The sequence below is a fragment of the Oryzias latipes genome, chromosome 9 (assembly GCF_002234675.1).
Source record: "Oryzias latipes chromosome 9, ASM223467v1".
NCBI lineage: Eukaryota > Metazoa > Chordata > Actinopteri > Beloniformes > Adrianichthyidae > Oryzias > Oryzias latipes.
In genome coordinates, this window is record NC_019867.2 from 10,769,231 (window position 1) to 10,789,133 (window position 19,903).

The following is a 19,903-nucleotide window of genomic DNA, read 5'->3' on the forward strand; positions in this document are numbered from 1 at the left end:
CCTGTGTTGATCTTTTGCTTACCAAAGACTATACATTTTTGTTTTGTCAAGATTTTTTGATCATTTGTTTTTATCGAACCTCATATTTCAGTTTTGAAAGTTCAGTCATGTCCACATCAGACAAGAACTTTATGCTCTGTGCTGCACCGAAAACATTGGCGCTTTGAAGTATATACTTAAAATGGCACTGCTAGCCTAGAGTATTTCAATAAAAACAACTGAATGAAAAACATCTTTATTTATGGTATAGAAACTCAATCATGGGTCTTAAAGTAGAATGAATGCGGGTAGAAAACTGTTCTCTGGATGGGCAAATAGTGGGATGGAAATTGCAGTAGTTATTGATTTATTTCAGTTTTCCATATAAACAATGAGAATCCCATTTAAATGTAAACTGTCGTGGGCATTATGCCCTAACATCTTTTCCATTGCAAACAGGGAAGCCTGTTTGTATGTATAGCTGGCACAGAGATGCTCCACTTGTTTCCAGATAATGCTCATCAGTGTCAAAGCTGGAAGCTGGAAGGCTTAGCCCACTGTTGGTACGGCAGCCGGTCAGGTCATCAATAGTAAATGCAGCGTGTGTGGTGTATGGGAATGTGGGCCATCTCTTTATGGTGCTGCTTGGCAAATGGCCACAAGTAAAAGTCAATGATTGCAGAGTTTATGCTGCAGGTCTGCCCGTCTCTCTCCTGCACTAACTGGCTAAGTCGGTCTTTAATCAGCTCCACGCACCAAATGGAACAGCCTCGGATCTCAACTTCTCTCCGGTCTCCAGAGCACAGCAGCTCACCTGAAAGATGACATTCGATGATTTCCCTATTGCTTTGTGCAGAATGTCAATAATGTCTTCTGTCTCACCGTTCTTCAGTGTTTGCATCAGTGAGTCTGAGTACCGTAGAACTCCTAGATAAACAAGGGCCTGAGGGACCCTGTAGTCTGCAAACATGGTGAGCCAGTTCATGTTAATAATCCCAGTCTGTCCTTTTGCCTCCATGACAGCCCAGTAATCTGCCACCAGGATCTGGGCTCGCTTATAGAAAGCAATTCTTTTGCCCTGAAACAAACACAAGAGTAAACCATGCAGGCTATGTTATTTGCAATGCTGACTTTGGCCAGAAGATGGAACTCTAACCTCTTGCAGAAGACATCCTTACATTAATTCCGTTTTTTAATAAAACTCTTATTGCATTGTGACATTTCTCACTAAAAATCACTTAAAGGGTTGACATTTTTATCTGTGCAATCCAATGAAAAGATTATGTACAGTACAGACCAAAAGTTTGGACACACGTTCTCATTCATGTCCAAACTTTTGGTCTGTCCTGTAAATTTAAAATGTCAACGTTAGAAGCCATTTTTATGTTTTCTTGTAAAAAAAATTTAATCAAAAGTGTGGATTTTCGATAAATCAGAGGTTATAAACGATTTAAGAAGATTTAGAACAATTTTAACTGAACAAAAAGCATATTTAAAAACCTAAATATCTTTGGTGCCAACAGTTTTGCTTTACTGTTTCCAATGTTCAACGTAATTTGTGTCCAAGATTTCCGCAGAAGCCCCTCTGAGCTCCAACCTCATATGTAGCTTCATCCCTGTAGGATGGGATCTTCTCCACAATGAGCTCCACCATCTTCTGTGCATCATTTCCAGCTTGGTTTATAAAACTCTGGAAACTTCCACCATGTTCCAGCAGAACGCAACCACCTTCAGTCAGCGCCTTGGAGGAAAGAAATCAGCACCAATGATAATTTTGATACTAGCAGAATTTAAAAAAGCTTGTCGGCTTTCAATGTATTCCTAAAGACGGAGCATAATACATTTACTTATTCAGAAAAAAGATAAAATAATCAATCTTTGAAGACATAAAATACACGCGTTTTTTTTTTCTTCATTTTTACTGTTATTCTTTGGTAATGTTAATGATGAATAGTAGTCCTCAAGTGGTCTAGTGGTAGAGTGTACACCATGAGACAAGGCAAAAAACTCTCAATAGTTGGGTCCAATGCCTTCCTGTTAGACACTGAGCATTAGGGTTGGAGTGCGGGTTAAAATGCAATAGTTCTGAGCATGGCAAAGAATGCCGCTCACCCCCTCAGGGGAGGTCAAATGCAAAAAACGCAGTTTTTTCCCACTCAGGTGTAGAAAAATTGAGGAGACTCTAACATTACTGTAGGTCTAAGGCACACATTTAGCCTCCAAAAGCACAGATTGTCTTTTAAAGTAGTTCTAATGCACAGCATACTGTGTTTTTCAAAAGACTTGCCAGATTTTGTTTTTTGTGTTTCTTGGACCATCTTCAGACTCTAAAAATATTCTTTTCCCGGTTTTCTCTTTTGGTTCAATGCAAAACTGAGCCAGTTATTAAGCTTGTTGGCTTTTTTAAGAGGAATGGCTAGTGCGAAGCGCCTTAAAAAGCAAACTGAAGGCTTCCCCGCTTCTAAAAAAACAGTCCCGTCTTCAACACTCAGCCACAGAGAGTAAACTTTGAGAAAGAAGGATCACTCTCAATCACCTCCAAACATTCACATCCTTGCAGGCTAAAAAGAAGAATTTTAGACTTGTGTGCAAAACGTTGTACCACAAATATAAAGCTTTAACCTCGTGGCGCTCTTGAAGCATCGGCATGTCTGTCTCATTGTCTGATCGAAGAACATGAGCCAGCTCCTTCAAACTCATCTGAGAAAAGTACATGGGATCAGTAATGGGTATACCTGTAGAAGAAGAAGAGCGAAAAACAGCTGGGGACATTTTTCTCTAGCAGGGACGTAATAGAGAGAAAATCTTCTAGTTAAGAAGTTATAATGGGCTGTAATGACAAGTATGTAGCTCCTCAATTGACGGTTTGGGAACCAAGGACATGATTTGTTTAGGTCTCATGCTGTCAGAGATGTGTATTTTTGAGCAAATCTCTTTTCATTTTAAAGCACAGTGACCACACACACGCTGGGAGCTTTATTTCACATGACTCATAATTGATTTTTATCTGCAACCATTCACACAAATTGTAAGCTATGCCAGAGTTCAAGACAGCAATTTCTACAGAAAAGAACACATGCACATTAGCTTATAATGATAAAAACCACACAAAGCCGGAGAGGCAAAAAGATGCCATCGTTTTAGTCGAGACTAACGCTTAAAAATGATCCACAAATATTATCATTACAACTGATGGGAAAGGGGGGGGGGGGGGTTGTATTTTTAAACTGATTGATGCTGGTATGCTTAGTTGATGCAATATCCTTGTTTCTTTTGTAATTGGCTGCACATGCTCTCACCTTCTTCCATGGCCCTGGTGATAGAAGCGCAGAGGGTCATGTAGCCTGTGTAAGTCACACTTTTGTAAGTCACCTCGCACTGCTGGGTTTCCTTTTCTGGCCAAAAGGAGAAGTTCATAGTGTCTACCACAAAAACCCAATTCGCCACCTGCAGCATTAACAAACGTGAAATCTAAAAGTTATCAATAAAAATGGTGCTGAGTTGTAGCGCAGTGAGAAAGTGAGCAGGTAATCTACAATGAAACAAAATGGCCTAAACACAAAAATATCCTGGTAATTTTCAATGACTGTTAAAAAAAAAAAGCTTGATAAATGCCAAGATTGATCATGCTCATTAAACACAATTTTAATCAACTCCTTATTTTCATGGAGGATGCAGAAGACAGGGTTAGATAGAGGAAGCTAATTCGCTGTGGCCACCCCTGAAGGGAAAAGACGAAAGGAAAAGAAGAAAAAGATTTTCATGTCTTAATATAAAATCCAGCATTATTACATATTGCATGTAACTGTTATTAAAAGAACAAATATAAATAATTTCTCTAAGCATATTTTCCTTTGCTCTTCTTTCAAAATTAAAAGATTTTTTAGATGCCAACCATAATAGGCAAAAGAAATTTGTTTTGAAAATTGAATATTTTTGTATTTATAAATACATTTTCTATATTTACCCATTAAAAGTTATGGCTAAACAATACCAAATCTAATGATGTAAGCATTAATATTCACTTATCCCCCTGCTAATGAGTTTTACAACACTTCTGTAAAAAAAAAAGGAAGAAAACGTTCTCATAAATAATTTTGATTATCTTCGACAAAGAACAAAAACTATGGATCAGACTGAGTAAATTGCGGGCTGACAAACTCCCCTGGTCAGAAGTAGGTGCTGGGGCCAATGGATTTGCCTTCTTCCAGCCATTGGCAGAAAGATCATCGCTGTTTCTGAGATGGTAGAGCATCTCTGCCACCTTCTGCACTCCTGATCCTTCCACAAACACATCTCGACTGCGGCCTGCTACAAACTGTCCGGACTCTCTGGGAAGCAAAGGTTTCTCCATGAAGGCTGAAGTGGAATTGTAAAACAAAGAGTGAAAACCAGGTATTCACAAATGACAACATGAATGAGAGAGAATGTGACTTGGTAACGGTACTTGCTAAGAGTTTGAACTTGGAAGTCAAACAGAAACTGGCCTATTTCTTCTTAGAAGAATATGCTGCTCAGTAAAACACCATAAAACAAAAATATCAAGTTTGCAGCTGAAAGCAGAAGGAAGATGGAGCTCCACTGAGATCTGAAGACACCACCTCTGACAAAATATTTAAAGTGGAGCAAACACTAGTTTAGAGAACTTACATACTTTTTAATTTATCACAGTATGTTTTGCAAACAACAGCTCAACTTTTAGACTGTATAGAGACAGTGGTCTTCACCAGTATCACTACCTTGTAGGAGGAATCATTTACTGAATGCACCTTCATAAATTTGCAAAAGATTTTGAATCAATCAAAGCAATGCCTGGTTAATTTTATTGTTAAATTCTGTAGATTTGCTTGCCAAATAATTTCCCCCACTGTGGGGCTAATGTTCAGTGTCCTAGGCACTTCAACATTGGGAGTGAGGTCATCTAAACCCCACCAGACAGTGCGCTGAACTTTTTTCTCCAATGATTTGTGATCTTCACTGGTTTCCATGAAATCCTCTCCATCTTTATCACGGTAGGGATACCACGTCAATGTAAGGGTGGTGTCATAGAATTGCACAAATAATGTTATTCTATCAATAAATGCAGCATTTTCTCTGTTTGTTTGGGGGAAAAACATTTCCCAGTTGCAAACCGCTTTTAATGCAATGGCAGACTGCTTTAGATTTCGTCTTTTTCCTCGTTTATTTGTATTTTTGCACTTAAATAAAATCTGGATCAAAGGGTTATTCACAATTATGTGTCCATTCCAACCATTCCCCAACGTGCAGAGGTATACAAACTTACCACTGACCCGCAATTTTTTCCGTTCGAACAATCTTTAACATTAAAGGGTTTAATACAAAAGCTTGTGCAGCAGACAGTCCCCGTTAAGTTTCTTACAGCACGGGGAAATTGTTGGTTTGTCTTTGAGGCATTTACTGGTTTCTGGACCAATCACCGCCTTACTAGTTTGCGCGTCATGGGCTGATAAGCCAATCGTATTAAGGAAGGAGAGGAAACAGGAAACGGGTTGACTTCCCTCTTTTTGTAATTCACACACGACCAGACTTTGAGGGGGCAAAAGTTTGCCCCCGAGCAAAGTTTATTTGTAATCTTTCACATCGCGAATATTTAACGCGAACAGCAATCATGCTGGTTAATATGTAGTTTGAAGCAAGTACTGAATAAACAAGTTTTATGTAATCCCAAAATTTGGCGCGTGAATCACAGTCTTTCAATTTAACTTGATTTATATTACACTTTTCAAATGTTGCCTTTTCGAAGAGCTTGAAAAGAATCCCTGTAAAATAAAAACGGGCACTCGCAGTTTAAAAGTGACGAAATAAGCATTAAAAGAAAGAAGAGTAAAACCATAGAAGAGCTGTCAGATTGCAGGACACAATTATGTACAAAATTAAAAACAAATTGGAATACAAGTGTCTTATAAGAAAACAGTGCAATCTTAATCGGCATCAATATAACATTAAAACTGGAAGAAATGTACAAATAGCTAAGAGAAGACTGACAAATAGGAACAACTAAAAAGAAAAATATATTTACAGACAAGAAAATAAAAAAAGTCATACATTAGAAGAGTGCTTTAATGAAATGGCAGATTTAAAAAGTAGGTATTTGGCTTCTTCAAAAAATATATTCTATGATAGACCAAGTTCTTAGATCCGCTGGGAGGCTGCTCCACAGATAACAATTTTCCACAAACATTCCTCATGTTGGAAAGAGGCCTTGATGTTTTTCATCTGACTCTAGGAACTGTGAGCAGACCTGGACCTGTGGATTTGAGGGGTCTTGAGTGGTCACAGGGTAAAATCACATCTCTTAAATGAGAAAGATTATGGGCCTACAACAGACGGTCAACCTGTTCTTGGTGTACGCAACCACTTGCTGGGTTGGCTCCAGGGGTCCCCTGACCTTCGAAAGGGATTCAGACGGTTCTGAAGATAGCCGGATGAGAAAGTGGAAGGCCTTCATTTTTGAATTATGTCTTTTTGACCAATGATAAGGGCGCCGCAATAATCCTTCCCAGATTTAATAAATCAATGAAAACATCTCTGCACTTCAAATGGGGCGACTGACTGGGGCGATATTCTCAAAATGAAATAATGAAATAATGCAGTCTTTGTGAGTTTCAAAGCCAAGATCTGCATCTAGTATTATTTACCTTTTAGTATTTGTGACTCTGGCACTACATAACCAAAGAAAATCACACTTAATAACTAAATTTCCAGTTTAAATTAGATCCATTTAAAATGGGTTAAAAAAACTCGTTTTGAAAACCAGCTTCTCAAAATTAAGTCACTTTACTTGTATGCTTTTGGAAGTTTTGGACAAGAACCTCGCAAGTCTTTAAATCTATGGATAAACCTTTTACCCCTTTTTGATAGTTTTTACATACCAACCAAGTCTGAAATCAAGCTTATTTTATAACTTCCAATTAAAAAAATACAAATGTGCAGCTTCCTTTTTATTTTTTATTTTATAAACATGCAATTGTTAAAGTGTAAGTCCTAAAGTAATTTGGTTTAAGAAGTCCCTCATGACAAATCAAGGTTTTATTACAAGACAAGATCCAATGCAGTTCAATAAAAAGTGGCATCAGCTTTATTTGTCTTAGAATTTGACAATGTGAAGTCAACTTAATGAAGAGCACATGTTTATGGGAAAAATACAGAGAGAAAAGAAAAAAATAAGATACAGGAAGAAAAATCTGAATACAAATTTTCAACTCTCCAACAAAGTCTATAACAAATGTTTCACTACAAACATGTTTACATTTGTGAAATTACTCAAAAGATTCTGGTTCATCACAGAACAACTGAATTCATACAAACAGACTTCTGCGTTTGCTGCTCAATTCCCAAAAAACAAAACCCCATCAGCAAAGTCAAGTTCCTCAAAGCTCTACAAAAAAGACCCAGTTAGCATTTTGCTGAGTAAAAATGAGTGACGAGTCAGACGAACCACTCAAACTCCCACACTGCCATATGATAAACAGCTGCACAGGCACATACACACATGGAAACATTTGCAGACACAAACATACACATTTAAGCATGAAAACAAAACCATGAAAAATGTATAGCCATTTCTATCTGGAGGAAGTCAGACATTTTGATATGAGTGATAGAAAAAACAAAAGAAAAATCAGTTTTGACTATTGTACTACACTCTTAAAAATGTCAATCTACTGGTTAAATTTTCCTTGGTGGAAAGGAATGTTGGACATTGAATTAATTAAAAAAATATATAAAAATAAACCTAAAAAAAATCCACAATCCAGAATAATAGTCACTCTGTGTCTGGTCCAATCTGTGCCTCCTTGGGTTTACAGCAAGTGACCAGAGTACTGCTTCACACTGAAATTACAAAAGATTGCAACAATGAGTAACACGCAGAAGAAAAAAAACTACATCACAATGTCAAAAATAGCAACATAAGTGCAGGTAAAGATGGAGGCATTAGTTGTCAAGCACAAGACAGACAGGAAGAACCGGGGTTTTAACAAGGAGAGACAAAAAAAGAGCAGGCAAACCGGACAGAAGCAGAGAGGTGTGGTTAGTGTCTAAGCAAGTGAAGTACACAGAAGGAAGGGGAGAAAGATGAGGTGGGCAGGGTTGGTTACCATGGCAACACTACAACAGCCTACTCATGACACAGGACAGGTTTACAGCTGTGCAAGCATTCAGAGAAAAGTTCAGATGGCATCAACAAGAAGTATTGTACATTAGATGTCCCTACTGGTTGCCAAGGGAAACAGAAGAGGAGGAGCCTGTGCCGTTTGGCAGACTGTGATTTGTTGTCGGTTAATCTAACTAAAAACAACAAAATCACTAGTCTTCCACACAGCAGCAGCCAGGGGAAGAATCAATCCACTCCCTGCTTCATAGTGAAACGGCTTTGATGGCAAACAAGACAATCTGTCTTAGATTCCTGGTCTTGATTATAGGCACTGGACAGACGCATTTGAAGCAACGCACAACTTACATTCACTGCTTAAAAATATACATTCGTCAATTTTGTTTACTCCTTCATAGCCATTTCATGTAAGAGGAAGGTTTGAACTAGTTGCAGGTTAGGAAAGAAAGGGAGTTAGTGCAGAACAGACAGCAGGAAACAGAACAAAATAACCCAACAAAAAGTGGGATATTTTTAATGCACTCAGAAACATGTTTTATCAACAAAAAACAATCACATTTTCTTTTAGTGTATTCAAAATGATTACTACAACACCACAACCTTTAAGGGGGTGTTTGGATTATTACAACTTGATCATTTCAGCTTCACAGGTACAACTTATGTTATTAGTTCCTTTAAGCCAGAATGCCTAACCATGAATTAAAGGAGGAAAAAAACAAATGTGATATAGATGGGCTACATGAGAACCTGCCTGTTCTGTAGAAGGTACTGGGCGTTCTGGATCTGATCCTGTGTGCCAGTAATGGTAATGATTCGGTCCTCAGAACCTTCCAAAGGTTCATCGATCTTGATGGAAGCTCCAGATTCATGCCGAATCTGCTTGATCCTTTGACCTCCCTTACCAATAATTGAGCCAGCCAGCTGTGAGAGGATAGCCAGAGGAGAGTTAAGGAGGAGGAAAAAAAATAAAATAAAAAAAACAGGACACAAGGGGTCAAAAACACTTCAGGCAATAAAAACTGATGAACATTATTTTGTAAATGGGCACAATGAGGAAGTAAACCACAATTTGATGATAAACTGAAAAAAAATATATACATAATTTTTTTTTAATTTTTTAACATAGAAGCAGATCATAATTTTAGATTTTATAAAATAAAAAGAATCAACTATAAACTTAATAGTAGGTGTGTAGAAAAAACAATTTGCTAGAAACTGTGGTTACAAAATTGTAACAAAGGTGCGGCAAATAACATGATTTTGACATGTATATATAATTAAATCAACCAAACAAAAATAACCTCAATAATTTATTAATCTGGTGACTGTTTACTCAGGTTGATGTATTTAACTCACATCTTTAGGTATGGTCACTTGTGTGGTGATAACAGGGCCACCCATATCACTATAGGAGCCACGTCCACCTAGACACAAAAAGTGAAGCAATGAGGAAAACCAAAACAGTTTAGCTAGTAAAAAAAATAAAAAATAAAGTAGAAATAGATAAAAAACTAAACAAAATACTTGTCCTTTCAAATAATTCAGACAATTTAACAATTTTCCAAGTTGCCATAGTCGGGAGATAAGTAAGGAAACTCACCTGACTGGTAGCTATCCCAGGAAGAACTGTTGTCTGTGGAAAAAACAAAAAACACACAAAAAAAAATTCCTTTAACACAAAAATGAATACAATACTGTAATATGCAATAATCTATTAACATCAGTACCCAAATTATTAGAATTATTCACCCAAAATGCTCCAAACCTTGTTAAACCAATTTCAAAATACATTTATGAAAAACACTTAAACCCACATGGTTCTTTGCTATTAACAAGATTATTAAACATGACTTGGAAAGGTAGCCAAACACTGTCTAAGCAGCTGCCAGTCTGAGTCCCATTGAACTATGTCAGACAAAACTGATATTAAAGGACTTGTAACGGCAATATTTCAATGTCAAAAGAAAAAAGGTTGACACTTACCATATCCACCACTCTGTGAAAGCAGAAAAAACATAAAACAAAATTAGAAGTGTCAGAGACCAAATCCTTTCTTCTGAAGATCCATGCAGGCAGTTACAGGACTGCGAGCGTTTACATATTGAAGATCTTCCATCCTTGTTACTGGAGTAGGCTCAACTAAAAGCAACCCAGTTTTCATCCATAGGAGAGACTCCTCCTCCACTCCCTTCAACCCCCCCACCCCTTCTGTCTCTCCTTGCATCTCCTTCAGCACCCATTTTCAGCTGCTGCTGTCACCAGGGCAACAAGCGATTCAAAAAGCTGTTGCTGAGCAACGGCATGCAGTATCCTGCCTATTCTCAGAGAGAGGGTGAGAGGAGAGAGAAAGAGGCAAAAAGAAACCTTATAGTCTGTCAACAAAGCGTTATTAGGGCTTGGCAACTAACCATGGTCAACCCCCACCATCCTCACCCCATACATCCTCTTTCTCTTTGCAGAAAGAAAAAAATGGGCCGACTACAAAAAGTACATTGTAAGAGGGCAATTAGAGCTAATTCTTACAGGGTGTTTCCGGATGTGGCGATTATGGTCATTTGGTTGGGGCTACAATGAGAGAATGGCAACGCGTCAGTAAAAGTGATGAACTACAACTGTACGTTCAGCAATCCACTATTGTCACAGCATGTTTACCGGAGCTACAACTAAGCATACTGCTAAGAAACCTAAATAGATGTGAATGCCAGAGCTGGATGAATTTAGCAAAGGGTCACTAACCATATTATCGCCATAGCGATCCGGTCTGCTTCTTCTGTCACTGGTGGGGGGAGGGGGGGCACAGACGGGCAGAGACAGACACAGAGAAAAAGAAAAAAAAACGATGTGGGTTTGGATGAAAAGAAATTGAAAATGCTTTGAAACATGCTTGACAACATTTCACAGAAAATTTCTGGTCTAGGTCAAACTGCACATACACAAATACACACACACACTGAGAAAGATTACAGTATAAACACATTTCCTCTCAACCATCTTCCCACTCAGTAACAGGAACAGCTCTGACAGTGTTATGGTGAGAGGAGTGACAGGTGGTGGTGATGCTGATCAGAGCCAACGACTACTGCTCCCACCCAACAACTGAGCTCGACTAATGCAATGAGTTCAATTTATGAATTTTGTTTAAAATAAACATCAATCTTAATTTTAAATCATTTTACAGTCTCTGTGTGACTTGGCATCACCCTTTGCTTAAAAGAAATTCTTTAAAGTCAAGTGAATCTATTGCGTATTTGGCATCAAGGCATGGGTTGCAACAGGATTTTTTGGCGAGGTCAGTTTTTCCAAAAATTGTTTAAACAATACAAAGGAATCCAAAGAAAGCTGTGATACTTTCCTTGAAAACAGTTATTTTTGTACAGAACGTAGCTTGCTGACAAAGACGATTTAAGCGTCTCATTTTTATATAAAAAAAATGTAAAACGAAAAAGAAAAAGCCAGCATAATAACAAAAAGACTCAATTTTTTTCCAAAGAAAGCCAGTAAGAGTTTAGAGTGAGAAAAAAGTTGTACAATATTTCCTGTTTTACTCAATCCATGACCCAATAAAATACATTCCAAACCCTTAAATATGAGATTTTTTTAACAAATACAACCAATCACCCACATAACCGTACAATACCAGCAATATTTACAAAGCGCTTCAGATAACAGGAATATAAACAAATGCGATCAGGGTGAAGAATGGTGTATTTAATGGTTGTCAAGGATGTGACACAAGGCCAAAAGTTTGGGAATGTTAAAGTTAAGATTAGCTTAAAGGTCAAGTTAAAGGTTCAGGCACAAACTTACTTTGACCTTTCATCTGAGCCACGGTACGAATCATAGTAACGATCATCTCTGTGGACGAAATGAAGATGGGAAAAAGGTGCACAAAAACACAACCAGACATACAATGATAAGCATTTAGACTCAGTGAAATGGTAAACATGAACAACACTTTCTTCTGGATGTTTAATACAATACTGTACTATGAGCAAATTACTAAACTTGATAGTCAGTTATAAAACAATGCAAGCCAAGTTGGACAAGTAATGATGCTAATAAATATAATAAAAGCAAATAAAGATTCGGACTATGTCAAAATAATATGGTGGAACAAAAGAATTTTGTTTGTGTTAAAGGTAACAAAGATTTGTAAAATAGAGACTTGCACCAACCGCTTTTGAGCTAACATCTAAACTATTTATTACAAAAAAAAAGGGCTAAGAGTTAATGTGATCATGCTGGTTTCCTTTGTTTACCCTATGAGGAGTCATTAATTTAAAGAGGCAAGAGGACAGAAGAGCAGGAAATAAAGCAGCATATATGCGACACTTACCCTCCTCTGTGTGGGTGTCCCATGGGCATGTTGCGAGAACGGCCGCTTGGCCTGACAACCCTACTGTGGTGAGGAGGAGGAGGACCTCGACGGGGACTGATGTCATCATAGTCACGCCGGGAGGGAGGCAGCGGACCCCGCCCCACCCTGCTGGAAGGCATTCGATCGTACCCACGATCGCCACTAGACCTGCTTCCTCGCATGGGGAAACTTCCCATGAGTCTGCGACCGCCGCCTCTTTCCTCGAACATGGTAAAACCACCGTATTCGTACGTTTCATCATAAAAGTTTGGGTCATACGGCTGTGTGCGACCTTTTATAGGTGCCTGAAAAGAACAGAGACAACAGCTTTGTTTTCATCAAGAGGTTACGAAATGTACAAAAATAAATACACACCAAAACATAAACAGGAATTCCATAAGTGCAGATAGATACTAAAAATGGCTTCATTGACTAATGAATACAACCGGAAAAACTAAACCAAGCGTCATAAAGAAGAAGGAGTGCCCTTACTTCAGAGATGAGCTCCAACATAGTCTTGACACATTCCACCACCCGTTCACTTTTACCACCAACGAGCACAACTCGATCTGTCGACTGAGGACAACACTCCTGAAACAGCTTGATGCTGGTCTTTGTGTTCTGGAAAGGCAGAAGTAAGAGGGGAAAAAGAAAGAAAAAAAAAAAGCACAATAAATTTATAGAAAAAATGTGTCCTTATATGAGAGGATTTAAACTTTAAATTGTGCATTTGGAAATTTATAGAAATGTCAGAGTAAGGCTACTTCACTGCACAAAATAATGAAGTGTATGTCTCTGATAAGCAAATTAAGATATAGATGTACTGTGTATGTAAGATGAATATACTCTATATTTATAATTGTAAGAACTGGCAGGACAAAAATGTTTAAAACCATAAAATATTTTAAATATTTGATTTGGGGGGGGGAATAAATAAATAAAATGAATCACCTCACGGAGCTCTTTGATTTTAGCTCCCTTCACCCCGATGATTGAGCCAGCCAGGCTCTGGTGGATCAGCAGACGCAGCTCACAGTCAAAGTCCATGCCGTTGTACTGCTGGTACTGTTAATGATATTTAAAAAAAGGCAACAGTGAAAAAAAACACAAAACTATTTTTATTGAAAATATTTCCGAAGGTACTATAAACAGTAATAGACGACGAAATCTATTTTTTTTATTGCTGTCACGCTATTGTCATATTTCTTTTACTTACAAACAAGACATGGGGAAAAAATATTTAAGGGAACATAAATAGTTTAAAACTCAGGTTTTGTCAATGAAACCTAAGTATTAAAATTAATTACAACAACACAGCTACAAGTGCATTATGTAATTATTTATATTTAAAAATACTTAACTAGCAACGATTAAAATAATGAATTTATAAAAGAAATATTGATCACCTCTTCCAATGTAGGGATAATCTTCAGCAGGATTTCACCAACAGTTTCAATGTCTGCACTGATGCTCAGGATTCTTCATTTTTGAGCCATCAAAGACAAAACAATACAATTACACAAAGAGAGTCCAATTTAAGAGAGCGCCAAAGAAAAAGCATACAGAAAGATTGAAACATTTTATAAAACAGAATGCAAACATTTTATAATTCATACAGAAAGCTCATTATTCTCAAACATGCTAAGTAACATGCAGTTTCTGCTTTTAACCAATTTTGCAAGTTTGGTCGAATCATGTTTAAGACTGTGAAGCCATTGAAACTTATACAGCATCATAAAAACAAGCAACTCCGTCCAGAGGAAAAAACAAAAATCCAAAACCACGCTTGGTGACCACCAACTGAGAAGTACGAAGGGGTGGAGTCTGAAGAAGAGTTTGGCAGGAACACCGCAAGCACCAAAAGTACAGGAAATTCTACAAAGCCTAGGCACAAAAAGGGGTGCATGCCAGAAAGAGCAACTAAAACAACACCCGAAACAAGGCAGTACAGAAAACGAAGAGGGGAAAAAGAAAAGCGGTCTTGAATACGGTTTTTCACTAAATTCTACAGATGAGCAGATAGAAATTATTGTCTACTAACTACCAACTATTAGAAAAAGCTAAATTTCCTTTCCAGCAAGATTTTGTATTTAAAAAAAAAAAAAGTCTGAATTGCTTCAAACAGTAAACTTGGCTCAAAAGATTAACAAGACATTCTTACGCTAGACACACACTAGCAGCTGTTTAAATGAAAGAACTGGCTAGTTTTAATATTCATAAAGAATTCAAAACTAAGAATTTCATATTTTAAAAAGCCACATTGACAGGAGTTCAAATACATTTTCTTCATCAGAATGGCAGTGCTGCAAGAAGAAGACCCAATTACTGTAATTGATTATGCTAATGTGGCAGTGTAAAAAAAATTCTGAAAAAACAGTGGTAGACCTGCCCTGAATGGATTAGAACCAACGAATGGTGAACTTTTAGGCAATTCAGAACTAAAATTGTACTTATAGAAACCTACTGCCACTATGTCCACAGTTCTTACGTACTGCCCATTACCCCTATTAAAAAAAGATTTACTCCACATGAAAGACAAAGGATGAAAGGACACAAGCTACAATACCACAACAAGAGATCCTATAACACAGCAGGAAAGGATTTTTAAAAAGGCAAGGATAATTTCAAAACATAAAAGAAAAACAATAAAATACTATAATTGAAAAAAAAAAAAGGAATTCTACAAAGCTTCGGCACAGGAAAGGGAAATTTACCACTCGGCTTAAACTTGAGCTTTTCTTTTATATCGTTTTTCAGAATAGATATTAAACTTAAAAAATACTCAAGTTGGGTTTTACAAAGAAAAAATGCCACGGCATAACACAAGTGAGAAGAATCAATAACATTGAGGGGAAAAAGCACCAGTATCTTCAATCTCAAGGCTAAGGATGAAGGGTAAAGATGACATTTCTTTAGAAGAGACAAAGAACCTTGGACATAAAGCACAGCCTGTAGCAAACGTTTTAAGAAGATTGTGTTAAGACTGTAGGAAAAAAAAACAAAAAACATTGTTGTCAACGCCAACTGAGGTTAAAAATTTGAGACTTCAAAAGAAGATGCTCACATGACTTTACCAGGACCAAAAAGTAGATTTGGACAAGAATGCATCTAGGCATTTTGACTCAAGCTAATACATTTTGTGAACAGGTAGGCTTAATGACAGTGACTTGACAGAGGAAGGTTTATTATTTATATTCATGTTTTGTTGTTTGTTTGACCTGTAGTCAGGCAGTGATAGGGAGGAGCTTAGGGACATACCGCTCAGGCCCACTGCTGTCTGGGACTGACACACTGGCATTGTACTGGGCGTAGCATGGGCAGGGGCCAGGGCCATTCGAGCACAGATGTCAATCAAGTAAGGCGCCCATTTAGGGACAGGGCACGATTATGGGCAGGGCCAACCAGGGTGTCAGGTGGGCGGGCGCAGCAGGGGCCATCCAGAACATGGGCAACAGAGGAGGAAGTGGGCAAAAAAGTAAAGAGTAAAATAATAAACAAGGGAGAGGGAAAAGGAATACATTTTTAATATACAGGATCTACACTGTTGAAATGTGACTTTATTTGTATTCTCTCAGAGATTGATATGTCAAAGAGAGAAAAGGAAAATGGTGACATTTCAAAAAGTATAATGGTGTGCTAAGAATATGAAGAGTTCAATGTTGGGGACTAGATTAGAGACATTAAAAAACAGGGGAAGAGTTAACTGTAAGCTAGAGGAAGAGCAAAAGAGTCGATTAACAAATAAAAACAAATAATTTAAAAATGTGGTCATAATTGTGATGCACGATTTAAACTTTGCTTTTTCCATAAATAAGACCAAATGTGCAGCACCATCAACTGCTTACAATAAACTATCACTATGGAAAGAAAAATGACCATTAAGCAACTATCACATTGACACACTATCATATTATTTATGAGGGGTAAATACTAAAGCTGATGCCACCCCATAAACAAGGCTCGGCATGAGAGGCTGACAAAGATAAAGAAAGGAAGCAAAGAACTGGAAGTGTTCGATATGCGTCTACTCACATCTGAGCGAAGAGCTTTAATGTTTTTGCCACCTTTTCCAATTACAGCTCCAGCATTCTAAAATTAAAGCAAATAAAATATTCAATACTTGAACATAATGTTAAGTAAAAAATCTGATCAATGGTTCAATTTAGCTTATTGCAACTTTCAAAATGTTAATGTTAGTGTAAAAACTGAAATAAAAACAGTAAAATGTGGTTATAATTTATTCAAAAGACAAATGTTTTAGGGATAAGATAGATGACAAAGTCCAAAATGCAGATAACTATGTGCAAAAGGGAGTAACAGAAATAATAAATAAATAATAAATAATAAAAGCTCAAACTATAGCGTGTGACATGAAAAGGAAGCTGATTTACTTTGCTCTGCAGGAGAATGCGCAGCTCAACCATTTCATCAGAGTTCCTGGAGCGCTTGAATGATTTATGCTCATCTGCATCCTCAGCAGGACGCTTACCTGTCATAAGAAGATTAAAATAAATAAATAATAAAAACCCATGACAACACTGCAGAGTCATCAAAAAGACAGACTGGTGAAATAATCACAGATTCACAGAACTGTTCAACTAAAACTAGAAGGCACGCAAAAACAAAATGTTTCCTATTTCCAGAGACACGTTTCTGTCCATGATTTGAAGATAATCTCATCTAATTGTTATCCAAAGTCAAAACACACAATATGTGGAAATTTAATGCTTTTACCATTAGTTTCTGTGTTGCCAAATGAGGTCTCCTCTTGCTGATCAATTTCCGTCTCCATGGTCTTCTGTCAGAGGAAAAGGAAAGGAGCAGCTCGATCTAGAATACGGGTAGCAAGAGTACAGTAAGAAAAAAAAAACAATTTTCTGTGCGCTAATGTGTGTGGTTGACCTGTTAAAAGTGGGGGAGAAAATCAAATATCTAACTGAGATTGCTCTATTCTATGGAAGTTTTTTTGAGTCATAATTCAAAGTATTGTGCAATTCTCAATTGCCAATTCAATTTGATCATGTAATATGAAAATGCTTTTTTTTTTAATATAGGGAGGTGGTAGGTCACGTCCTGATGAGAGTTAAACAGTTGGCATTGCGATTTGAAATTTTGACAAAGCAAGATCCAAGACAAATGAAAATGCATTAGACCAGAGGGGGCGCTGTTTTGCAACTTCATTTTAATTTTGACACAAAAACAGCATGGCATTTTAAGGCCCGTACACACCGGGACGAATATTCACCAGCCGTTTATCGCCAGCGTTCATCGCCAGCGTTTTTCGCCACGTTTTTTGCCACGTTTTTTGTGTTCACACCCAGGCGATTTTCGCTGTCGATGAGCCGAGTGAACATGCAAGTTCATTCCCTGACATTAGATGGCGCTTAATGTAAAACAGAAATACCCCTGTACACAAGGTGGCGCTGCGCAACTTTACGCTTCTTAAAGTCGCTTTTCACTCAGAAGAAGAGAGCAAGTATTTACACGATTGTCAGAATCATACAAAGAAAACATGAATATTTCCAGTACCAGTAGCTCTAGCTCCAGCGATTGAGGAAATTATTGTTCTGTTGAATGAAGAAAGACGCCGGAAAATACCCCGATTTTGGGTCACCCAAACCCGTCAGTGTAGATGCTACTTGGCGTCTATCTTTTTCACTGGTATGTGTGTTCAGAAAGGCAGTTTTGTGTTTGAGCGCCCCCAAGTTGTGTTTTACTGTAACTTCAGAAGCTCCAGACACGTGTGCAAAAGAGCCAATGTCATTGGTCGTATAGTTTTTGACGCGGCGCGTCAAAACAAAAAAAAATGAACCTGAGGCGTTTTTTAAAAAGGTGACGCTTTGACGCGTGGCGTTTTTTCGGGTCGTGTGCACACTCACATTGGTGCCCTTTGTTTAGTCACGAGGCGTTAAACGTCGGCGAATATCGCGCGCGAAATTCGTCCCGGTGTGTACGGGCCTTTACAATGCATTTGATTTTATGTTACTTTAAAATGAATTTAAAGCAAACCATGCATTGACATGTCATTTTTAAATATTGAATTGTAAATTGCAAAAATGCATTGTTATTTGAATTATGACATCAAAAAACAATGACATTGTGTTTTTTTATTTTGTTATTTTTTATTGTCATATTCAATTGAAAATGTTATATTTAATTCTTAATTGCAAAAAGTATTTTCATATTTCAAGCCTGAATCGCATATTGAATTGTCAATTGATAACACATTTTTAAATTACAAATTGTACATTTTTAAATTGCAAATTGTATTTTCAATTGAGAATTGTACATTACTTTTTGAGTTTTGACTCAAAAAAAAAAAAAAGAAAACGTCCATATTATTCAACTATCCGTAATGAAAGTGAAATCAGTGGCAGTCTGAGGAGCCTCACCGGTTTCTATTACAGGAACAAGGACGTGTTGATAGGCGGATCTGGGAAAAGACCAAACAGCTCACTGGACCTGTCAAGGAAGGATATAGCCAGCTACTTTAATACCAAAGAACTCGTAACACAAAACAAAAGTAACTAAGCACTTTTCATTTTACATTTTCTAACAATGTAAAAACATAAGGTTTACATAACGGTAACCCGAGCCAAAGAATGAAATTTTATCATTAAATACCAACCAATTGTTCATGAAGTTTAACAAACTACACTACATTAAAACTGTCTGAACTATCAATCATAATAAATATTATAATTATATGAGCTGACGGGTTTGTACATCAGGAGGATTAGCATGCAAAACCATAAAGTTTTTGACATTTTGTGTGTATGTGTTGTCTAAATCACATTAAACACAATTTAAAGCCTCTTCTAAGGAGATTACTAAAAGCGAAAATGAATAAGTCCAAATGGAGCAAAATAGCAGTTTTCTGAGCAGTGAGAAACATTTGCTAGCGGTGTCACAAATTAGCCTGAAGGAGGAAGCGTTAGCTGTTTGAGCCACATTGCCTAGACATTCGAGAAATGTCGATCGCAGTTTACGTAACATGTAGCAGATCAAATGAACGCATTTTCGCTTATAAAAGTCAGTTAAATTTGCTAGACACGCACTGTTACAACGACTAACGTAAAAAATAAACTAAGCGAGTCTTGCTTCGCCATCATATTGTCGTAATTACGACTGGGTGCAAATGCAGCTAGCTTAGCTAAGCCAGGCCAACGGTAAGCTAACGCAACGTCGAAGTCAGAGTTTGATAACTAATAAACGTATACATTAAGTTTTATTTGTTTATTTTGCTAATGTATACACAAACAACATTCAAAACGTTTTCAACACGTTTAACAAAAACAAAATGTTAAAATACAAACCTTGTATGAAGCTCTTCGTCTCGCCTGCTTGTCTACCGAACCTGGAAGCGTTCAAGGCAAGCTAACCAACTTCTATTGGTCAAGCCCTGAACAAAGCAAACGAAGCACAATTCTGAT

At 37.4% G+C, this 19,903-nt stretch overlaps 2 protein-coding genes across 7 annotated transcripts; both read right to left on the reverse strand.

Annotated features, from left to right (window-relative positions):
• Positions 1-219: 219 nt before the first annotated feature.
• Positions 220-5,400, reverse strand: c9h9orf64 (chromosome 9 C9orf64 homolog). 2 transcript variants are annotated; one of them, XM_011479021.3, is made up of 7 exons: positions 5,271-5,400; positions 4,145-4,338; positions 3,279-3,426; positions 2,602-2,714; positions 1,577-1,720; positions 862-1,057; positions 220-793 (listed from the first exon to the last, which is right to left on the reverse strand). In XM_011479021.3, the coding sequence occupies exons 1-7, from the start codon at positions 5,302-5,304 to the stop codon at positions 564-566; spliced, it is 1,059 nt and encodes a 352-aa protein (XP_011477323.1). In that variant the 5' UTR covers positions 5,305-5,400; the 3' UTR covers positions 220-563. The 2 variants fall into 2 exon arrangements, with proteins under 2 accessions (XP_011477323.1, XP_011477324.1); XM_011479022.2 differs by having other exon boundaries at positions 5,264-5,396.
• Positions 5,401-7,052: 1,652 nt separating this feature from the next.
• hnrnpk (heterogeneous nuclear ribonucleoprotein K) lies at positions 7,053-19,898 on the reverse strand. 5 transcript variants are annotated; one of them, XM_020705845.2, is made up of 18 exons: positions 19,787-19,898; positions 18,863-18,932; positions 17,205-17,268; positions 16,862-16,959; positions 16,503-16,559; positions 15,729-15,772; positions 13,877-13,949; positions 13,422-13,535; positions 12,963-13,091; positions 12,450-12,775; positions 11,921-11,968; positions 10,850-10,889; positions 10,637-10,678; positions 10,097-10,109; positions 9,714-9,746; positions 9,470-9,537; positions 8,865-9,034; positions 7,053-7,833 (listed from the first exon to the last, which is right to left on the reverse strand). In XM_020705845.2, the coding sequence occupies exons 3-18, from the start codon at positions 17,260-17,262 to the stop codon at positions 7,803-7,805; spliced, it is 1,344 nt and encodes a 447-aa protein (XP_020561504.1). In that variant the 5' UTR covers positions 17,263-17,268; positions 18,863-18,932; positions 19,787-19,898; the 3' UTR covers positions 7,053-7,802. The 5 variants fall into 5 exon arrangements, with proteins under 5 accessions (XP_020561504.1, XP_011477326.1, XP_020561505.1 ...); XM_011479024.3 differs by having other exon boundaries at positions 17,205-17,300; XM_020705846.2 differs by lacking the exon at positions 11,921-11,968 and having other exon boundaries at positions 17,205-17,300.
• Between the last annotated feature and the right edge of the window lie 5 nt (positions 19,899-19,903).

Excerpts from the sequence above, each read along its gene's own strand:
- c9h9orf64 (XM_011479021.3), bottom strand. The coding sequence starts at position 5,304 with ATGTTAAAGATTGTTCGAACGGAAAAAATTGCGG. Across the intron at positions 4,339-5,270 it reads TCGAACGGAAAAAATTGCGG|CCTTCATGGAGAAACCTTTG; the intron begins GTCAGTGGTAAG and ends ATTCCACTTCAG. Across the intron at positions 2,715-3,278 it reads CACCAGGGCCATGGAAGAAG|GTATACCCATTACTGATCCC; the intron begins GTGAGAGCATGT and ends CTTCTTCTACAG.
- hnrnpk (XM_020705845.2), bottom strand. The coding sequence starts at position 17,262 with ATGGAGACGGAAATTGATCAGCAAGAGGAGACCTCATTTGGCAACACA. Across the intron at positions 13,092-13,421 it reads AAATCAAAGAGCTCCGTGAG|AACACAAAGACCAGCATCAA; the intron begins GTGATTCATTTT and ends CTGCCTTTCCAG. Across the intron at positions 9,035-9,469 it reads AAGTGACCATACCTAAAGAT|CTGGCTGGCTCAATTATTGG; the intron begins GTGAGTTAAATA and ends ATCCTCTCACAG.